Here is a 20,630-nt window from a genome sequence, read left to right as displayed (position 1 = left end):
TCCTGAAAAAGGGGGGAAAAAGGTATTTGCTTTGACTATAAGATCTTTCTTGCTCATGATTCAGAGGTCTTAAAATGAAGCATCTATACTAGAACAGAATACTTATTCCTGTCTTTTGCAACTCTTCCATTATTTCCTTAGACTGGTAGAGATGACGTATTAGACTTGAGAAATGGTCAGGATAGTAAACATTCCTAAGTTTTTTGCTGTAAAATTAGGGTTTCATTCTTGCCCTTTGGTGTCCTTTTCTGTTTAGTCTTAGAATTTTCTCACAGTTAAGGCTAGATCACATCAGGCTACCTCCTAAAAGATGATCCTTCATTCTATGTGTTTAGTAGAAAAACTTTAAAGTGTTCTATTTGCCAGATGATTGAGAAACTAAGGTCATAGACAAAGTCATGAAGGATTTGTATGGCATACAACATTATACTTTGAATTCTGGATGTTAATGTCTGTGGCCATGACATAGAAGAAATTCTCAAACCCAAAACTTATTTTGTGAGTAGGAGGAAGATTTCTTCATAAATGAAATGCCTATATTTTATAGAATGGATGCTCTGAGTCTGGTCCAAGAAAGATTCCTACACCTTTTTGCCTGATACCATTGACTTTTGGCCTAGTGGGCCAAAGCTGCACACAGCTGAGAGGGGAGGTTGTGTTTGATAGATGCCATTCAGGCGATAGAGAATTAGTTCATTGTCAGTAATAACCTGGGGGGAATGAGAGCCCTTCTGAATCCAGATAAGCTGCCTCGGTGTTCATTTCACTCACCTGCCTGATCTACATTTCAGGGAAGCTGTACACCACTAATGGTAGCAACTCTCCATCCTCAAGTAGCCACCATCACACCGCAGTATGCGGTGCCCTTTACCCTGAGCTGCGCAGCCGGCCGGCCGGCGCTGGTTGAACAGACTGCTGCTGTACTGGTAATTCCCTCACTTGATTGTGTTACTAACGGAGTTTCTTTGGTTTCTTTCTTTTTTATTTTTTTCCTGTTTGTTTTTGTTCTGTTCTGGTTTTCTCATTAAACAAAACAAAACAAAACAGAACTAGCTTAGTCTTTGCAGAGGGCATGGAAGCATGTGCCATCTTGTGGCTGTGTTCTTGCTACATCTTTAATGTCTCATTATTTCCTCCCCAATAGTTTTTGAAGCACTGTTTGACTCTGAGGATCAGTGTGGCTCTTCTTTGCCAGCCTAGTGTGGTTAAAGCTCTCTGTGTAGCCTCAGGAGAGCATCAATACTCTGACCTGTTTCTACTCTCTTATCTTTGACCCTTGAGATCTTGAGATTGAAGAAAATGGCCTTCCATTTGGCCCTGCCACAGGTATCCAGATGCCAGACTTTGAACTCGCTGTCAAGCTAGCTGCCCCCCTTTTGTTATTTTAATCTTCTAAAATTTTGTGTATGCAGAAATGTTTAAAATGGTCCTAAGATACTGTTTTATCATTAACATTAACTTCCTTCTGTGACTGTCTGAAGATAGTGCTTTTGGCATTCATGATCCGTGGTGCCTTTTATCTTCCATTTGAAGATGTTCCCTTTAAAATACACTTATAGATCATATTGCTGATCGAAATTAAAAGTGAACTTATTTGTAGGAATGTTTTTGAGAAAAGATTTTACAAATAAATTCTAATATAAAGATGGAAGTATGGCTGACAAACTTGCAAATACAGACAGTACCTTTGTTATTAGAAGTCCTGAGGGGGAGTCAGTGCAGATAGCTGCAATTGTAGGTGAGTCCAGCTTAGAGATGAGAAAACAAATATGGCTTGCTTTGAAGTCCATTTCATGATTTGTAACCTTCAGAGTGAGTTTGGATGTGTTTTGTTTTGGCTTATTTGGGCAAGTGAGAATTGTTTATTTTAAATTCAGCATTTCATTATTTGAAATGTACAATTAGTTAAGCCTCTCTAAGCCTAACTGATACTGTTGGATCTCCTTGTACTTCTTATCTTTCACAGTGGATTTAAATTTTTGGTTATCTCTCAAGTATTCATGAATGAAAACAGGAAACATACTTGGATGGAACTTGTTTGGTTTTCAGTTTCAAAGTCTTTGCCACCTATGGATTGTTTCACACGCATAAAGCCCAAGTGCTAGGGAGTCAGATAGAGTTCCAGCGTGGGTGGCCCACATTTTAACTTGCTCACTTGTAGTTTTGAGATTGGACATGTCAGTTGACCCTTCACCTTTGCTACTCTTTTAAGTTTGCTCTAGCCATTTGTTAAGCTTTGCATATTTTTGTTCTTCCTCTGTCAAAACAGTTCGTCGCTTGGAACGCCAGATTTCTGCCTCACATTGGAATGTTATTTCTTGCTTTGTATTAAACTACATGCTTTGTCTTGTGCAGGTGTTGGCTTATGGAAAGACGCATGGTGTGACTTAACATCTTCTCTTGTTTTCTGTTCTGTTCTGTTTCGTTTTCAATTCTGCGTATGATAGCAGACGTGTTTGCAGTTTCTCTGCTCAGAGGGCTTCTTGTTTGGAACCAGTATTTGTAACAAGTGGATCTGTTACTTGCAGAAATATTTTTAAAACTGTTTTGATAGCCTTGCAACTTGAAATTCATGAAATAGAACCATATGTACCCTAGTAGGTAATTGCATTACTGAACTCAGGTTTAAAAAGGAAACTTCCAAATCTGTTATATATTTTTGCAGAAAATGCCAGAGTTTCTGTAAGAAGTACAGAAAACGTATTTTGTTGCTCAGTCTATCATAAGCACAGTCATTGTTTCTTAAAAACTAGGAGCACCCTATTTTTCTGTAGTGATTAGTTTTGTGTTAAAATACGTTTTACAAATGATACATAAAACAGATAATTTTTGGCAACTTTTAAGAATAATGTGGTGCTTTAAAAATTATTTTTAAAAATGTTTGCTCATTGACTTAATTTTTTATTCTATCATATAGCTATAAATATTATTGTTAGTCCTTTTGCTGCCATAAGCTTATTTACCAAAGGGTTTGGGATTTGGTCATCCATGTCTGCTGTGTTTTCTACCCTTCTAACAAAGGGAGCAATTCTGCCCTATATTTTATGGGTTGAATTGAATTGTTGTCTTATCTGATTGGCCTTCACATTTTAGAATTGTGAGAGCCCTCTCAGCCCTTCCTACGGATGTATTTTATAGGCTTTTATTCACCAAGGTTTACCTGAACCTTCAGGTTTCTTTTCTCATGGCACAGAAACCTCTACCTGCAGGGCCCTTTGTTTCTTGGTGCCTGCTGGTCAGGTTATGGTGACAGCAAAGGAGAGCAGCTTGCTGCTTCTCTTACAACTCCTGTCAGCCCTCTGCACCGTCTGTCTGTCTTTTTTCCTCTTATCTCTGCAAGTTAACAATCTACAAACATTTTTTTTTAAGATACAAATATTTCTTTCATCTGAAAAACAAAATAAAAAGCTAAGAATGAGTCAAGTCTGGATCTTTCTATGTGTGTTTCCTTGCAGCAAGCCTGGCCTGGAGGAACACAACAAATCCTCCTCCCTTCAACTTGGCAGCAGTTGCCCGGGGTAGCTCTCCACAACTCCGTCCAGCCTACTGCAGTGATTCCAGAGGCCATGGGGAGTAGTCAGCAGCTAGCAGACTGGAGGCAAGCACCCTCTCTTTCTCTGGGAAATGGGTGTGGGTAGGATCCTGTGGAGTAGGGACACTTGCTAGGAAGAGAGTAGAAAGAGAATGAGGGACATTTTATACTTGAAATCCTTTGAGAAAAGGACTCACGAGTCTAAAAAAGGAGTCATATGAAAATGCAGGTTCTGTGGTCAGGAATCATGTACTTCACATTTAAGCAAAGCCTTAAGTGATTAGAGAGAACATAGTGAGCTCTTAAAGCCTTATAATCCTGGTGACTGATTGTAAAAGTAAGACACAGCTATGCTTAGTGTCTTAATCTCCCTAGTTTTTAAAACCCTGGATTTTAAGTGGTATGGGGAATCACTCTTGTGTTTCCATATGTTGGTACAGGAACGCCCACTCTCATGGCAACCAGTACAGCACTATCATGCAGCAGCCATCTTTGCTGACCAACCACGTGACGCTGGCCACTGCTCAGCCTCTGAATGTTGGTGTTGCCCATGTTGTCAGACAACAGCAATCTAGTTCCCTCCCTTCAAAGAAGAATAAGCAGTCTGCTCCAGTCTCGTCCAAGTAAGTCTGTGTTAGAGCTTATGGTTAAGGCTTTGAGAGTATGTTGTCCAGCACTCAGGGTGTTGCAGTATATAGGCATTTGGGATATGAAGCACTTGCCAAATTGAGCATGAGCTGACCTTTTCATCTGAGCAGATGTGTCCTCGATATGATCATCCTTTATCTCTGCTGTCACTGTGAACCTGGGCCACCTTTATAATAGTTTAATTTTTTGTTACATTTACTATTTATGTGAGTGGTGTTGGGGGGGGTGTGCTCATGTGATGTGCATGCCTTGGCAGATGTATGTAAGTCAGAAGACCAAGTCCAGGAGTCAGTTCTCTCCTACCATATCAGTCCCTGCAATTAAACTCAGGTCATCAGACTTTACCCACTGAGCCATCTGGCCAGACATGTTTTCATTTTTCTGCCTACTTTTTACAGAGTGAAGCTTAACCTGGGGACAAAGGTGCATATAAATGTAAATTCTTTCATATTTTGCTGTTCTTATCCTTGGAAGCATTGGCCAGAGTCATTAATTTTTCATTAGAACTTTTATAGCTAAATGTATTATCTTAATGATTAGGTAAAAAAAGAACCAGAAAGCAATTAGAAAGTCAAAGGAAAAGATGTACAGTTGGGAGGGTAAGGGCAAGTACCAAATGTCTTAACTTGTGAACTTCTTCTACAGATCCTCTCTGGAAGTTCTGCCTTCCCAAGTTTATTCTCTGGTCGGGAGTAGTCCTCTGCGTACCACATCTTCTTATAATTCCCTAGTCCCTGTCCAAGATCAGCATCAGCCAATCATCATTCCAGACACCCCCAGCCCTCCTGTGAGCGTCATCACTATCCGGAGTGACACTGATGAAGAAGAGGACAACAAATATAAGCCCAACAGGTAAGCCAGGCAGTGGTTGCCAGCTATTGTCTGTCTTCGACTGTTAATGTCAGTATACCCTTGGTCTTTGACTGACAGCTTTATTCAAGGGCAATTTTGACTGAAAAAACAAAAAGAACAAACAAAAAGTAAGCTGTAAGCATGTCAGTCAAATTCAGAAGTTCTCGAAATTGAGCCCTATCAAGTTTTCTGTAATGCTATTCATCAAATAAATCAGTCTTTCAGACACATTAGAGAGCAGTTTGCTATGGCTACTCTGGCTTGAAATCCATGTTAAACTACAGATATGATCCTTGCCTTCAGGGAGCTCTCCTGAAAACGAGCCATAACAGGAGTGTATGAAGAACAACAGTTCATTGGAATTAATAGGTAGATTATTTGAAACTCATATATAGCTTAATCTGGGAAGGCTGTGTTGGGAAAGGTAGGAAGGACCCTTCCCCTTGTATGGTCTGAAAGCTGAAGAACTTAAATATCAGCAGCTTATTTCCTTGTATCCTAGCATTTTTGCAAGTGTATTAGTTATTTTTATGTTGTGATTGAACACCATGACAAAAATCAACTTAGGGCTGAAATGGTACATTTTGGCTAAGAGTTTCAGAGAGGATAATGTGGTCATTTTGTCATGGTGGGAAGACGTGAAGCAAGGCAGGAGTGTAGACGAACAGGAAGCTGGCTTGATCCGCAGAGAGGAACAGGAAGTGAGGCCAGGCTATAAAATGTTAAAGCCTGCTCCAGTGGTGTGCTTTCTCTAGCAAAGCTCCACCTCATAAAGGTTCTATAACCTTCCCACACACGGCCATCAACTGGGAACCAACCCCTTATTCAAGCCGCATCATCAAGTCCTTAACTAGGCAGTTTACTGCAGGGAACCAGTAAGTTTAGGAAATATATACAACATACCTCCCTCTTAGTGTGCATGGCTTATGCCTTGATTGATCTGTGTTACGTTCTTCATAGAGCTTTTAGTATTAGGTGTAACCTGTGGTGATACATTGTCGATCAACAATAACCTTTTACCTATGACTCACATATGAAATTAAATTAAGAGACTAAAGAGTTATAACTGAGGGTTAAAGCTTTATTATTTCCAGGTTTGGTGCCACATGTCTTTGATCCCAGCACTCAGGAGGCAGAGGCAGGCAGGTCTCTATGATGAGTTCAAAGTCAACCTAATCTACATTGCAATTTTTAGCCAGCCAAAGGGCTGCTACACAGTGAGACCCTGCCTTAAAAAAATGTATGAATAAACAAATAAGTAAATAAAATAAAGATTTGTTATATATTTATTATCATGTGCGTGTGGATTCGGGTCCCTGTGGAGACTGAAGGAGAACATGGAATCCCTTTAAGCTAATTTACGGTGGTCATGCGCTGCCTGACTTCAGTGCTGGAGACTGAACTCTAGACCCGAAGGAGCAACACGCACGCTCAGTGAGCCATCTCCCCACCTGCTAAGTGGGGTTTGAAGGGACTTAGCAAAACAAAGTTAGAAAGCATTTGGAGCCTTTAGTTCAAATGGACTGTATGAAAGATGGTAAATTGCAAGTCAGGTTTTGAGAGTGGTCATTGAACTGATTTGGGGAAAAGAAAAAAACAAAACCTGCTAACAGGGTAATAGCAAAAATTATATATGAGGTATAGCCAGCATGATTTCTTTGACTGAAGCCAATCCTGTTAAAAACAAGGAAGCTGAAGATGCTAAAGTGAGAGTCATGAAGGAATCTTTCTTCATAACACAGCGAGGCTGGGCGTGGTAGTACAGTACACACCTGTTATTCCAGTATTTGGGAAGCAGAGGCAGGAGGAGTTTGAGTTTCTGGCCATACTGGGCTACGTAGCAAGACTCTGCCTTAAAGAAACGAAAAACAAAAAACCTATAGTGAGAAGTTAAATTAAAGATAGTCTAAGAAAATGATAAAGGAGAAAAAGCGGTGCTTGAAGAATATTATTGAAAGAACTATAAATGAATAGCTAAGAGGCAACATGGAGTAGTTGTGGACTTCAGAATCGTTGTGTCCTGGGTCTGAGTGCTGTCTTTACTGTTTATTCTTTGTGTAACCTTGAATGAATCCCTTTTCATTTAATTTCCATATCTACAAGATGGGGTAATAGTACCTATTGTGCAGGGTTGAGAAGATCCCCTGGCTCGTATAGTATGTGAAAACAGTGCTGATGCAGACAGTAAATGCGTCTCAGCCATTTGCTGTTGGAGTTACTGTCCTCATTGTTAGGAGAGAACCACAGACCATGGAGACGCATGCCTAAAAGGGCAGTTATAATCGTATTTTCTTCTCCTCAGCTCGGGCCTGAAGGCGAGGTCTAATGTCATCAGTTACGTGACTGTCAATGACTCTCCAGATTCTGACTCTTCCCTGAGCAGCCCATATTCCACTGATACTCTGGGTGCTCTCCGGGGCAACAGTGGGCCACTTCTGGAAGGACCTGGCAGAACTGCCACAGACGGCACCGGCACTCGTACCATCATTGTGCCTCCATTGAAAACACAGCTTGGCGACTGCACTGTAGCAACCCAGGCCTCAGGTAAGAGGGATCTTAGCAGTTAGCGCTGAATTTCCCTTGGATGTGTGTGTATGTTTAATATTTAGTTACACTACGCCAGTGGTTAGGACTAAGCATAGATATTCTTAAATAGTGCTTAATTCAGAATCAGTTCCCTGTAATAGTCAAGTTTGTTTGTATCAATTTATCTCCTACATTTATTTGCTTGGGTTAATATGATAATAAGGTTGTGTTTGGTGTCAGTGTAATGTTTTAGATATCATCCCACCTCTGGTGGGAAAAAGTTAATAAGACATATCTTAAATAGCAGAAAGAATCTAGTAAGCAGTTTGACCTGCTACAGGTCATTTGAATTTGATGATCTAGAATAGGAAGGACTTGATAATATTAAAGATGACTGAGCTGGAGATGGCTTAGTGGTTAAGAGTGCTTGCTATTCTTCCAGAAGGCCTGGATTTGGTTCCTAGTATCCACATCAGACAGCATACAACTACCTACATAATTCCAGCTCTAGGGGAAACAACCACCTTCTGGACTCTGGACACCCTCAAACATAGACACACACACACACACACACACACACACACACACACACACACACACGCATAGAAATAAAATCAATCTTTTTTAAAAATGACTTTAACATGCCCTGTAGACTTTCAGTCATAGCAGAGGTACCTGGTTAGTTTCATTTTGACCTAATTCCCTTCATCGATTTTGCTGTTGGGTATTGAGCTTAGGACCTTAATTTAGTTGTTGTGTTAGTTGTGCAGTAACAAGTTCTGATTTCATAACAGAAGCTTTCCTTTACTCATACGACTTCCCACTGCAAGTGTGCCTGGTTGCTAGGCTAACATGGAGAACCTTGGAATTCTAGAACCTTGGAATTCTTAGCATCCTATCAGAAGTTTGCAGGAGACAACCTTTCTTAACCTCTCAATGCGAAGAGACCCCGGAAAGACAGTCTTGTTAGGCAGCAGCTTCCTATTGGCAACTTGATTACAAAGGAAGGGTGTTGTTTTAACTTAGGCACAGTGGCTAGACCCTAATCTATTGCTATTTCAGCCGGCATTGCAACTCCGCAGTTAACCGGCCTGCTTCTCTGCAGCCGCCTGGCTGCTCAGGCCACAGCCTGGCTGCTCAGGCCACAGCCTGGCTGCTCAGGCCACAGCCTGGCTGCTCAGGCCACAGCCTGGCTGCTCAGGCCACAGCCTGGCGGGAGTTCTGTTCCTGCAGGCACTGGCTTTGTCGCTGCCGCTAAAGCAAAAAGCTAACTTCTCTCCTTGCTGGCATCTCCAAAAGCCCTGTGCTTCTGCTCCACCAAACCAAAACAAACAAACAAACAAACAAAAACAAAAAACTGCATCACTCCAAATCCATCCCTATTGCTTCCTGTGTCTCTGTCTCTCCCAGATGCTCTCTATTTTCTGTCAGCTAGTTGCTAACTCAGCCTCCTGACCAAGGTTAATTTAACACAGTGCAAACCGGGGGTTCACAATATGAGCGAGTATCCCCCAACAGAAGGGGAGGGATGGCTTTTAGTGTTAGAATAGCCCTCTGTGTCTTACACATAAATAGTATTTTATTATGGGTTATAGGCCATAAGGGGGTTCTGATTTAAGAACTTGTGTTAAGCCAAGATGCTTCTCTCCTCCACAAAGATAGTCAGCTGCCTTGGAGACAAGGTAGAACATCCAGATACCAGGTTTCTGAATATAATTATTCAGACTTAAGCATGAATAATATTGATCCCTAATAATGTAGTCCACATTCCAGTTTTCCTACAGGGAACACAGAGAGAAGCCAACTTTTTTATTCTTCTATCCTTTAATTTCTTAGAATGTGTAGACATACCTCAAAGGACAGAATTTTGCCTTCGTCTTAGACTCTTTGGACCTTTAAATATTCTAAGAATTACAAATATCTTTCTGAACTTCCCATTGTCGTTTATTTCTTTAATCCCATTCCTACTTAAGACTAGAGGTTCATTGGGGATACAGAGTGTGTCTCCTGTTTTTCTAGTGTTTCCTTATATGTAATAGGAGATTAGATAATTTTGTTTGTTTGTTTGTTTTTGTTTTTTGGTTTTTCAAGACAGGGTTTCTCTGTGTAGCTTTGCGCCTTTCCTGGGACTCACTTGGTAGTCCAGGCTGGCCTCGAACTCACAGAGATCCGCCTGCCTCTGCCTCCCGAGTGCTGGGACTAAAGGCGTGCGCCACCACCGCCCGGAGATTAGATAATTTTACTTAAGTGATCATTGAAGGGTCTTTGGGCATTGTGGCAAGACAGAAAAGGAATGGCTAATACAGTTTCTGTTGTTCTGGCACAAATGTGATTAAGGAAGTAAGGGATACTAAGACCTTAGCTCTTGCAAACCACAGACAAACATGGACTTACATGAGACTCTAAGGTTAGGTCAGTGATGCTAATCTTTGACTCCTTTTCAGGTCTCCTTAGCAGTAAGACCAAGCCAGTGGCCTCCGTGAGTGGGCAGTCATCTGGATGCTGTATTACCCCCACAGGGTCCCGAGCTCAGCGAGGGGGGACCAGCGCGGTGCAGCCACTCAACCTTAGCCAGGTAAGCGCTAGGGGCTGCTACCTTCTGTTTGAGTTCTCCCCTGTCGTTACTCTCTGGAGAACCTTGCTTCTGGCTGGACTGCTGAATAAAGCCAAATGAAGCTCCTTTTGTGTCAAACATCTGGTGTTGTGTGGCCTGCGTCGTACCTGCATGTGCTACATCTCTTCATTTGATCTGTGTGTTTGCTGTGTACTGCACCACCATACGTGCTTTGGGACCAGAGTCTCTTCCTTTATCTCCAGGCCATAAATAACTTGAGCCTTATACTGTTTACCTGAGTCAAGACAGAGAAGCCACCTAAATCAGCTGGTTCTAATCCTGCCCTGCCATGTGATCCTCTGATGGGATAGTAAGGTGTACTCTATTCCATTTCTGTTCCCTCTGTTCTCAACCAAACTTGGGTGCTCCTGTCAGAAGGAGGGTTTAGCCGTGGGGGGGAGAGAGTAGAGAGCACATGCAGGTGCAGATGGCAACTGAGTCAGTGCGTGTACTTGAGTTCCACACTGTGAGAGGGCTGTGGAAAGCTTAGAGGAGAGCAGAAGAAAACAGCAGGAAAGGCTAAAGAAAAGCCACTGCCTCCAGGTTAGGCTGTGTTAAATTAACAACAGTAACAGGTCATGGACACCCCTGTGAACTCAAGATTCTCCACTTCCTCTCATGCTGTCATGCTCAGGAGCAAACCGTTGCCTTCTTGGACAGAGTTAGGATCTGTTCTTCCAAGAGGCAGAGGCATAGTTGGCTATCTTCTAACAGCATCGATTGCCAGTTTGGGGGACTCTGTTCCAAGGCAGTCCAGAAACAGTACCCGTCAGAACCTCAAGGCCTTTGGTGCTATGAACCAGAGTGACCTCAAGATTCCTCACTCCCTTCTTCCTCCTTCCAGAACCAGCAGTCATCGTCAGCTCCAACCTCGCAGGAAAGAAGCAGCAACCCTGCTCCCCGCAGGCAGCAGGCATTTGTGGCCCCGCTCTCCCAAGCCCCCTACGCCTTCCAGCATGGCAGCCCACTGCACTCGACGGGGCACCCACACTTGGCCCCAGCCCCTGCTCACCTGCCAAGCCAGCCTCACCTGTATACGTATGCTGCTCCCACTTCTGCCGCTGCATTGGGTTCCACAAGTTCCATTGCTCATCTTTTCTCCCCCCAGGGTTCCTCGAGGCATGCTGCAGCTTATACCACTCACCCTAGCACTCTGGTGCACCAGGTTCCTGTCAGTGTTGGGCCTAGCCTCCTCACTTCTGCCAGCGTGGCCCCTGCTCAGTACCAACATCAGTTTGCCACGCAGTCCTACATTGGGTCTTCCCGAGGCTCAACAATTTACACTGGGTACCCGCTGAGTCCTACCAAGATCAGTCAGTATTCTTATTTGTAGTAGATGAGCACCAGGGAGGCTTCATGGCTGCCTGCAAATGGCCCTGAGTTCTTAATGGGCTCTGGCGAGCACCTCCATTATCTCCCCTTGAAAGTTCCTAGCCCCAGCCCATTCTGCAGGCCACTGGAGCCAAAGGCTTTTCTCTGGGGACCCGCTCTCAATGCCGACTGCATTGGTGCAGCCTCCCGAGTCGGCCCTGTTTTTAATTCTTTGTTCTTGTGACAGCAGTTTTGGACTTTGGAAGAGCTCAGAAGCCCATCTTCTGCAGTTACCAAGGAAGAAAGATCATTCTGAAGTTACCCTCAGACATCATCCATTTTGTCTTTTTGACTTGATTTCTATAAATGCTTTTAAAAACAAGTGAAGCCCTTTGTTACTTAACTTTCTTGTATTAAGATTGCTGGTCAGAGGAAAAATGCTGATAGGAGGATTTGAAATCTTGTAAGAGATGAGAAGTCATTACTTGTTGTTTGTTTAAAAAAAATAAGACTTCTTGCCTTTTTATTTTAAAAGCAGCTTATGCGAGGCTGTACATTTCCTGTCAGGCATTTCTCCTCAAAAGTTGATCTTTGTAATGATACATTGAAACTTAAAGTGATTTAGTTATTTTTTTCATGTTATGTTTCCTTATTGGGCAGTTATTACTACTTTTGGCAAAAGTGGCTAAGTATTGAAATGTTTGCAGTTTCTTCTGTGTTCATTACAGAGTGGTGTTATAAAGGCAGCCCACCACTTGCTGGACCACAGTGAGAGGATCTGTGCCCACCAAGGATTCTTTTTAAATGAAGCACCATGAATTCTTCCTTAGATTATTTTTTTAAAGTCCTTCTTCTCTCTGTGGTTGATTCAACTTAAATTCTTAAATTCTCTTACTAGAAAAGCCAGTGAGGTGATGTGTATGATGGTAGTTATTTTTGTTTGTTTTTGGTTTTTGTTTGGTTTTTGTTTTTGATGTTTGCATACAGTAGAATGCAGAATCTTTCTAGAATGAGATACTGGCACTGGTGAGCTTTGCCTAAGATTTCTATGAATTTTCGCTAACACACCTCTGTGTTTTCCTCATCTCTCCCTTCTGTCTCCTGTGACTTATTTGAGGGGAAGCTAAAGAAACTAAAACCAGATTAAGTTGTGTATAGCTTTTCTACTTTAAAGTAGCTTCCTTTGTATGCCAACAGCAAACTGAATGCTCTCTTATTGACTTATATAATAAGTGCATGTAGGAACTGCAGAAAATATTTTAAAAGTTTATTACTGAATTTAAAAATATTTTAGAAGTTTTGTAATGGTGGTGTTTTAATATTTTGCATAATTAAATATGTACATACTGATTAGAAAAATATAACAATTTTTCCTCTAACCCAAAATGTTATTTGTAATCAACTGTGTAGTGATTACACTTGAATTGTGTATTTAGTGTGTATCTGATCCTCCAGTGTTACCCCGGAGATGGATTATGTCTCCATTGTATTTAAACCAAAATGAACTGATACTTGTTGGAATGTATGTGAACTAATTGCAATTATATTAGAGCATATTACTGTAGTGCTGAGTGAGCAGGGGCATTGCCTGCAAGGAGAGGAGACCCTTGGGATTGTTTTGCACAGGTGTGTCTGGTGAGGAGTTGTTCAGTGTGTGTCTTTTCCTTCCCCCTCTCCTCTCTTCCCTTATTGTAGTGCCTTATATGATAATGTAGTGGTTAATAGAGTTTACAGTGAGCTTGCCTTAGGATGGACCAGCAAGCCCCAGCGGACCCCAAGCTGTCTGTCCACTGGGATTTAACAGAACAGGTTTAGTAGCTGTGTTGTGTAAATGCATTGTTCTCAGTCTCCCTGCCAACAGTGAAAAATCAAAACAGCAGCTTTCCTTCTTTACTGCCACTTGTGTCCCGTTCCATTTTGGATCCTTAGCTCAGTTCTCATGGAAGCATTCCCGTGTGGCTCTCTCACTGTGCCTTGCTACCTGGCTTCGGTAAGAGTTCAGGGAGCAGGTGAGAGCAGTGAAGCCAGCACTAAATATGCACATTTGAAAGTAAGTGCAATCACTTAGGATGGGGTTTCTTTTTCTCTTTCCCCGTGTGGTAGTCCTTCCTGCGCATAGGTGACATTACTAGTAAACTGTTTGCTTGTTTTGTTAAAAGCATGTAACAGATGTGTTTATACCAAAGAGCCTGTTGTATTGCTTAACATGTCCCCATACTATGAGGAGGGTTTTGTAGAACTACTGGTGACAAGAAGCTCACAAGAAAGGCTTCTGAATCAGTGAAGAATATTAAAAAGAAACCAAAGCCTCTTGAATCACCAAGGTTTTTGAGGTTTCTTTGTAACAGCATGTACATTCTTGGGGCCCTTCAAACTGTGAAATTGTCCTAGTATTCAACTCCTCCATGGATTTGGGTCAAGTTGAAGGTACTGGGAATGAGGACATTCCTGCCCACGAAGGATGTGCGGGGAGAAGGTTAACCCTAAGCTACAGATGTGTTCCACCAGAATTGAAAGTTACATTTGAATGATAATTCTAGGATTGGTTCAGTATAGAGATGGTGTCAGGGAGGTGCAGGACGGAGATGGGAGATTTCATGGAGCCTGGTCAGCAAGCTCTGCACCAGGTGAAACACCGAGGAGCTGTCAGCGAATTTGGAGTTTCTTCATCATGGGGAGTGAGAGTTTCCAGGGCGGGGCAGGTAGTCAGTACAGCCTGCCAGGAACATGGTGTATTTTCGTCTTTTCTTTTATCATTATATTAAGCTGTGCGTTGAGCAGTCTGTTGGTTGAGATAACCACGCATTTGTGTAGTTTGTCACTAGTGTGAAACAGTTTAAGTCAGTGTGTGTGTGATCTTTGTGTCTCCTTTCCCCCAAGCATCTGGTTTTCTTGTTTAAATACAGTTCTAGTTTCTAGTTGGAACATTTTTGTACTTTATCTTTCCTCAGCAAGGAAGAAAATTTATTGTTTTTGTAGGAATGAGATGCAGGGAAAAAGCAAACCAACCCCTTCCCTGCCCCTCATCCAATCAGCAGTTACTGAAGATGGGAGTCTTAAGTCCATGGAAAAGAGGATGCCCAAGTGCTTGCATCATCACCTCTAACATCTGGCTATAAAGTGTGACTTTACAGGCTTGGAAGTTGTCAGTCTACAAACTGACATTTCCCATTTCCCAAGATAACCCACCTCTGCTGAGTGTGTATGTGCTGGGCGTGGTTTTACATTCATTCTGTCCTGGGGCTTAAACAGGGACTGCCTGCCCTGCTGGCAAGGAAGGAAGCCCTGTGAATATAGTGAACAGCTGACCTGAGTCAGCATTGCCTGACCTTGGACCAGCTTAAGGCTTTAAACCCTCTCTTAGAACTTGCCTTTCCAGCTTCTCTCTTTCCAGATGAGAGGAAGTAGAAAGGGTTGCTTAGAGCCACCTAGGCACACCAGGACATGTAATCACTCCAGAGTTCCCAGTCACTCCTAGGAGTTGATTATCATTGTTTGTCATGTTCAGCTGAAATGCCAACCCCAGGAGTAAGAACCCCATTTCAAACAATTCTGGCCTTTCAGAGCCTGCTTTTGTGGTTGCTCATCCACTATCCTCCACTAGAGGGGCTTAGCTTGACTGCCCTTAGCCAGGCAAGCACAGAAGTTTGTGTTTTATTCTGCATTATTATGCAGAGATCTGCTAGTTGAGATGGTTTGTTTTAGGATAGGAAATGAAATTTGCCTCTCAGTGACAGGAATGGCCGAGCCTGCTTTGTGTTTTGACTTTTTTTTTTAACTGATGGATGGTGCAGCATGTCTCCATGTCTCCATGGTTGTTTGTTGCTAAACTTTATATAATGTGTGGTTTCAATTCAGCTTGAAAAATAATCTCACTATATGTAGCAGTACATTATATGTAATGTTAGTATTTCTGCTTTGAATCCTTGATATTGCAATGGAATTCCTACTTTATTAAATGTATTTGATATGCTAGTTACTGTGTGTGATTTAAACTTCTTTTCCTTTCTCCCTTTCCTGGTTGTGTGCTTCCTTTTACAACAAGCTTCTAGAAACAGGTAGTTCTGAGAATTACTGAGCTGTGTTTGTAATGCAGGTATACTTAGGGAGTATGTAAAATAATCATTTTAACAAAAGAAATAGCTATTTAAAATTTAATACTAACTATGGGGAAAGGGTCCATTGTGTAAAACATAGTTTATCTTTGGATTCAATGTTTGTCTTTGGTTTTACAAAGTAGCTTGTATTTTCAGTATTTTCTACATAATATGGTAAAAAGTAGAGCAATTGCAATGCATCAATAAAATGGGTAAATTTTCTGACTGTGGCTGTTTTTACTTCTGATTAGGGCATAAAGGAGATCAATAAATAGCATCTTTGGAGTGACTAAACATTTTATTTGAAGATGAGTAGAATACTATCACATTAGAATAACTTTGTACCAGGCTCCAAAATGGAAATGAATGCCATTTTGTAGAAGTATTTCCCAAGAGGAAAGTGTCTCCAGGGCCCTGGACTCCTGACTCTGGCCCTTTGAAAAGGCAGCCGGCTTTTGAGATAACTTTGTTAGTTCCTAGTGGGTGTCATCAGACCTTTACCGCAGTCCAGAGAGAGCAAGTAACAGAAGGTGTTTTTGTTCTCTCCTTTGGCCCTGGTAGAGCTTGTTGCCGCTTTAAAGAACAACCTGGGCCTTGAGAGATGGCTCATGGTAAAGCATTTCCTGCTCTTAATGGAGGATCTGGGTTCAATTCCCAGCACCCACATCAGATGCCTCATAATTAATTATAACTCCAGCTGCAGGGGTTCTGCCCTACACACACACCCACAGACACATAAAGGAAACTTTAAAAACAAGGAGACCCTCTGATCAAATTTCTCTTGATTCCAAAGTGAACAAATTTTTCCCTTGAAAAGAAACAGGAATTTGTCTAGATTAATCATTGCAGGTCCCTGAGTAAATGATATTGATTTGACTTCTTTTAATGTATGTTCCTGCCTAACTTTACAGTGGTCAGTTAATTTACTTTGGACTGATTTGCAGTTGTAGCTGGGTAGAAATGAGAAACACTGGGGCTGGAGAGGCGGCGTAGCGGTTAAGAGTGTGGACTGCTCTTGCAGAGGACAGGAGTTCAGTGCTCAGCAGTCATGTCTGGCAGCTCACAGTCTCCTGTAACTCAGTGCTCACAGCCTCCTGTAATTCAGCTCTGGAAGATCTGATGCCCTCCTCTGGTCTCCACCGGTACCTGTATCACATGCGCATACCTATATACAGCCATACAAAAGTATACATAACTTGAAAAATAATAAAAAAGGAAACGAGAAATACTTTAAAAAACCCTACTGAATCCTAACCAAGAGAAATGACTAATAGTCTGTTCTCCCCCAGTAATAGGAAGGTCGGAATATATTTGTTTTGATTTAGACTACATTGTATGTATTTTTTCAGGTTACTTCCCCTAAATCTGTGAATGTAAATTAGCTCGTCTCTGATGCACCCTCCTGTTTTGGCAAGGGAATACCTGGAAAGCCATGTTAAATAGCTCTCAGGTTCTAATGTAAGTCAGCTAGTTTAAAACAACAGCAACAAAACAAACACAAAAACCACCACCAAAAACACTTCTCAACAACCTCGGATTTTATTGTTGAATTTTATCTTATACATTTTGTTCCTTGGGCTAAGTCAGAGATTTGGTACTCTAGAGGGAGCCCTGTATTTTGAAGGAAAACCTACAAATTCAACCCATTTGGCTTGCTTGGGTAGTTGTTCCACACGAGGTGAAGCCCTGCTCTGATCTCTCTATTTGTTAGGAGAGATGGCCTCAGGTGCTCAGCGCAAGGTGGCGCCAATGAGCTGCAGAAATTTGACTTCACTTTGCCCCGCAACCCCCACCCCCTCAAACCTCATCTCCTGTGTTTCTGGCTTCACTGAGCAGGGCAGAAAATCCATTCTGTTATTGCTGGAGAAGGGAAGGATTAATGAAGGGTGTCGGGTTCTTCCTAAGTCAGCACTGGAAGCCCTCCTCAAACGAATGGAGTTTGCTGAGTGCCCCCCGGGGTCTCGGCTTCCTGCTGCTTCCTCTCTCCAAGCCCTGTGTGACTGTCCAGAAGGCCTTCAGATTGCCATCCCTTCCCCATCCCAAGGAGCGTACAAACCTAAGCTGCTGGTGGTTAAGGCTTCTGGCGACTGTGCAAAGGGGCCATCTGTGTTTGATCAATCCAGGCGGGAAGGAGGGGGTGGGGGTTGTAAAGAGACTGAAAGCATTCCAGAGTAGTGAGAGACACCCAGAGATCAGAAAGAGGAGGCGCCGCCCCCACCCCGCCTCCAAAGCTAACGGGCTGGAGGGAAAGAGGCCGCCGAAAGCACACTCCTCCTCTGGCCCTACTTAAGGCTGCCATGGGGCCCAGTGCTCCTCTGCTCTGCTTCTTCTTCTTCTTCTTGTCATGGACGGGACCCCTTCAGGGACAGCAGCACCACCTTGTGGAGTACATGGAACGCCGACTAGCTGCCTTAGAGGTGAGGGATTCGTTTCTCTTCTAGCCTAGATAGGAATGATTCCACATCTGTCAGTGCAACTAGTTGTCAGGGTTCTGGGAGTGACAAGATCGGGCTCTGTTAAGAGGCTGCAGGAAAGTACACAGCTTAGTGACGAGGAGCCTCCTAATTACAGACTCCTATTTCCCCAACATCAAACAATTACACTCAAGTAAACCCAATGCTTTCCCCTGGGGATTATGAGAGTCAGAATCGGGCTGTATCTCAGAACTAGCTGGCTATAGTGTTAAAGTTTCCCAGGTAATCTGCCTGCAACTCCCTCTCTGTCTCTTCCGGGTACCCCATGTCCACCCCCTTTTATGATTTCCTGGAGGCTCAGAACCCTGATAGCACAGGCTGAAGGACTCTTATTTAGGTTCCTTGGATGGGTAGCGCCTGACAATGAGTCTCCTCTGCTGTGGGAGCAGCAGGGGCTGTTGGAGCCCAGCTGAGTTTGCTCCTTTTCCCGGTCCTGACTCCCTGGTTGGGCCTCCGCTTGCCTGGGAATTATAACCCAGCAGCCCGCCCTCCCCCTGACTCCCCCCATCCCTTCAGGAACGGCTGGCCCAGTGCCAGGACCAGAGCAGCCGGCATGCTGCTGAGCTGCGGGACTTCAAGAACAAGATGCTGCCCTACTGGAGGTGGCGGAGAAGGAGCGGGAAGCTCTCAGAACCGAGGCAGACACCATCTCAGGAAGAGTGGACCGTCTTGAACGGGAAGTGGACTATCTGGAGACCCAGAACCCAGCTTTGCCCTGTGTGGAGCTGGATGAGAAGGCGACTGGAGGCCCCGGGGCCAAAGGCAAGGGCCGAAGAAATGAGAAGTATGATATGGTGACAGGTAAGTGATCTCAAAGAGGCCCAAACAATCTCAGAACTCCTCTGCCCTGCTTCCCTGCTCCTTGTCCATAGCCACCATGGCTCTATCTTCCGGAATACGTTTGGAGGAAACCCTTAATGACAAGTCCATAAAGAGTTTCTAGAGGCCCACGCCTTATTGGTGCCCCCACCTCTTAACCCTCCAGGAACCCCGGGGAGTTCCTGCTATAAGATGTCTAACTCTTGGGTCTCTATTCTCCTGTGCTTCTCCTCTTCTCCACCAGACTGTGGCTACACAATCTCTCAGGTGAGGTCAATGAAGATCCTGAAGCGGTTTGGCGGCCCCTCTGGTCTATGGACCAAGGACCCACTGGGGCCAGCCGAGAAGATCTACGTGCTGGACGGCACACAGAACGACACAGCTTTCGTCTTCCCGAGGCTGCGCGACTTCACCCTTGCCATGGCGGCCCGGAAAGCTTCCCGAGTTCGGGTGCCCTTCCCCTGGGTAGGCACAGGGCAGCTGGTGTACGGCGGCTTCCTGTATTATGCTCGAAGGCCTCCTGGAGGGCCTGGAGGGGGCGGTGAACTGGAGAATACTCTTCAACTGATCAAATTTCACCTGGCAAACAGAACCGTGGTGGACAGCTCAGTGTTCCCTGCAGAGAAGTTGATACCCCCCTACGGGCTGACAGTGGACACGTACATTGACCTGGCAGCCGATGAGGAGGGCCTTTGGGCTGTCTATGCCACTCGCGACGATGACAGGCACTTGTGTCTAGCCAAGCTAGATCCACAAACACTTGACACAGAGCAGCAGTGGGACACGCCATGTCCCAGAGAGAACGCAGAGGCTGCCTTTGTCATCTGCGGGACCCTGTACGTTGTCTATAACACCCGCCCTGCCAGTCGGGCCCGAATTCAGTGTTCCTTTGATGCCAGTGGTACGCTGACCCCTGAACGGGCAGCACTCTCTTATTTCCCACGACGATACGGTGCCCATGCCAGCCTTCGCTATAACCCCCGTGAGCGCCAGCTGTATGCCTGGGATGATGGCTACCAGATTGTCTACAAGCTGGAGATGAGGAAGAAAGAGGAGGAATTGTAAGCAGCTGGTGCTTCTGATTCTCTTATCTCCACACATTTATGTTCTTGTTAGACCCGCTGTTCATTCTTCAAATGAAGGCCAGCGGTGGCTCATATCCCCTCATTTTTAAACAACAGCAACCAAATCCTCATGGCCCCTTTGTTTTGCGCAGAGCTCCAGATCTTGAGTAACCTTTTAGAACTAAAACAGTAAACACCCTAAATCTTCACTCCTGCTCTCTCTCTCCTGCTCTGTGTCCACAAATTTTAGTCCCAAACCTTTGGATAGGGTCAACCCCAGACAGCAGTGTGACCCAAGGGAGAGAAGAACTCACAGAGACAACTCTGTCCCCCTTCATTCGCCCCTCCAACGTGGGGAATTGTGGGGCTTTCCCCACATCACTTTGTATGGCAACATTTTGCATTAAAAGGAAAACCCGCCATTCCTCTCCTGTGTGTGTTTGGGGTAGCCCTCAGATCAGATTCCATGGCTGCTTTCTCCTCCTGCCATGTTAGGGATTGCCTGGGCTCCGCTCACTCCCCCGGGAATTTCTCTAGTCACCTATTTTACTGTGGGGCACTTTAGAAGGTTGGACAAAAGGCCTCCCCCTCCATGCCCACGGCACCACAGCAACCTCCGAGACCCACCAACGGCAGGCAGAGAGCCTCTGACTGCTGAACCCTGGAGCCCAAGGGCAGGGCTTCCAGTTCCAG

General features: G+C 43.9%; 2 protein-coding genes across 4 annotated transcripts in view; both read left to right on the top strand.

Annotated features, from left to right (window-relative positions):
* Hipk1 (homeodomain interacting protein kinase 1) overlaps positions 1-15,802 on the top strand; it is a 52,841-nt gene extending 37,039 nt beyond the window's left edge. Inside the window, exons 10-16 of one of the 3 annotated variants that reach the window (XM_028859341.2) lie at positions 792-926; positions 3,456-3,598; positions 3,973-4,155; positions 4,826-5,032; positions 7,335-7,576; positions 10,003-10,133; positions 11,017-15,802. In XM_028859341.2, the coding sequence (XP_028715174.1) occupies positions 792-926; positions 3,456-3,598; positions 3,973-4,155; positions 4,826-5,032; positions 7,335-7,576; positions 10,003-10,133; positions 11,017-11,505 (1,530 nt within the window). In that variant the 3' untranslated portion in view covers positions 11,506-15,802. The other 2 variants (XM_028859342.2, XM_037206953.1) reach the window with 2 other exon arrangements.
* Positions 15,803-16,351: 549 nt separating this feature from the next.
* Olfml3 (olfactomedin like 3) lies at positions 16,352-20,359 on the top strand. The gene is given in 4 exon segments (XM_028859343.2): positions 16,352-17,997; positions 18,571-18,646; positions 18,649-18,855; positions 19,118-20,359. Coding segments are annotated over 4 exon segments (1,224 nt in total). The 5' UTR covers positions 16,352-17,877; the 3' UTR covers positions 19,939-20,359.
* The last annotated feature ends 271 nt before the right edge of the window (positions 20,360-20,630 follow it).

Source organism: Peromyscus leucopus, chromosome 6 (assembly GCF_004664715.2).
Source record: "Peromyscus leucopus breed LL Stock chromosome 6, UCI_PerLeu_2.1, whole genome shotgun sequence".
Lineage (NCBI taxonomy): Eukaryota > Metazoa > Chordata > Mammalia > Rodentia > Cricetidae > Peromyscus > Peromyscus leucopus.
This window is presented reverse-complemented; position numbering and strand designations above follow the sequence as displayed.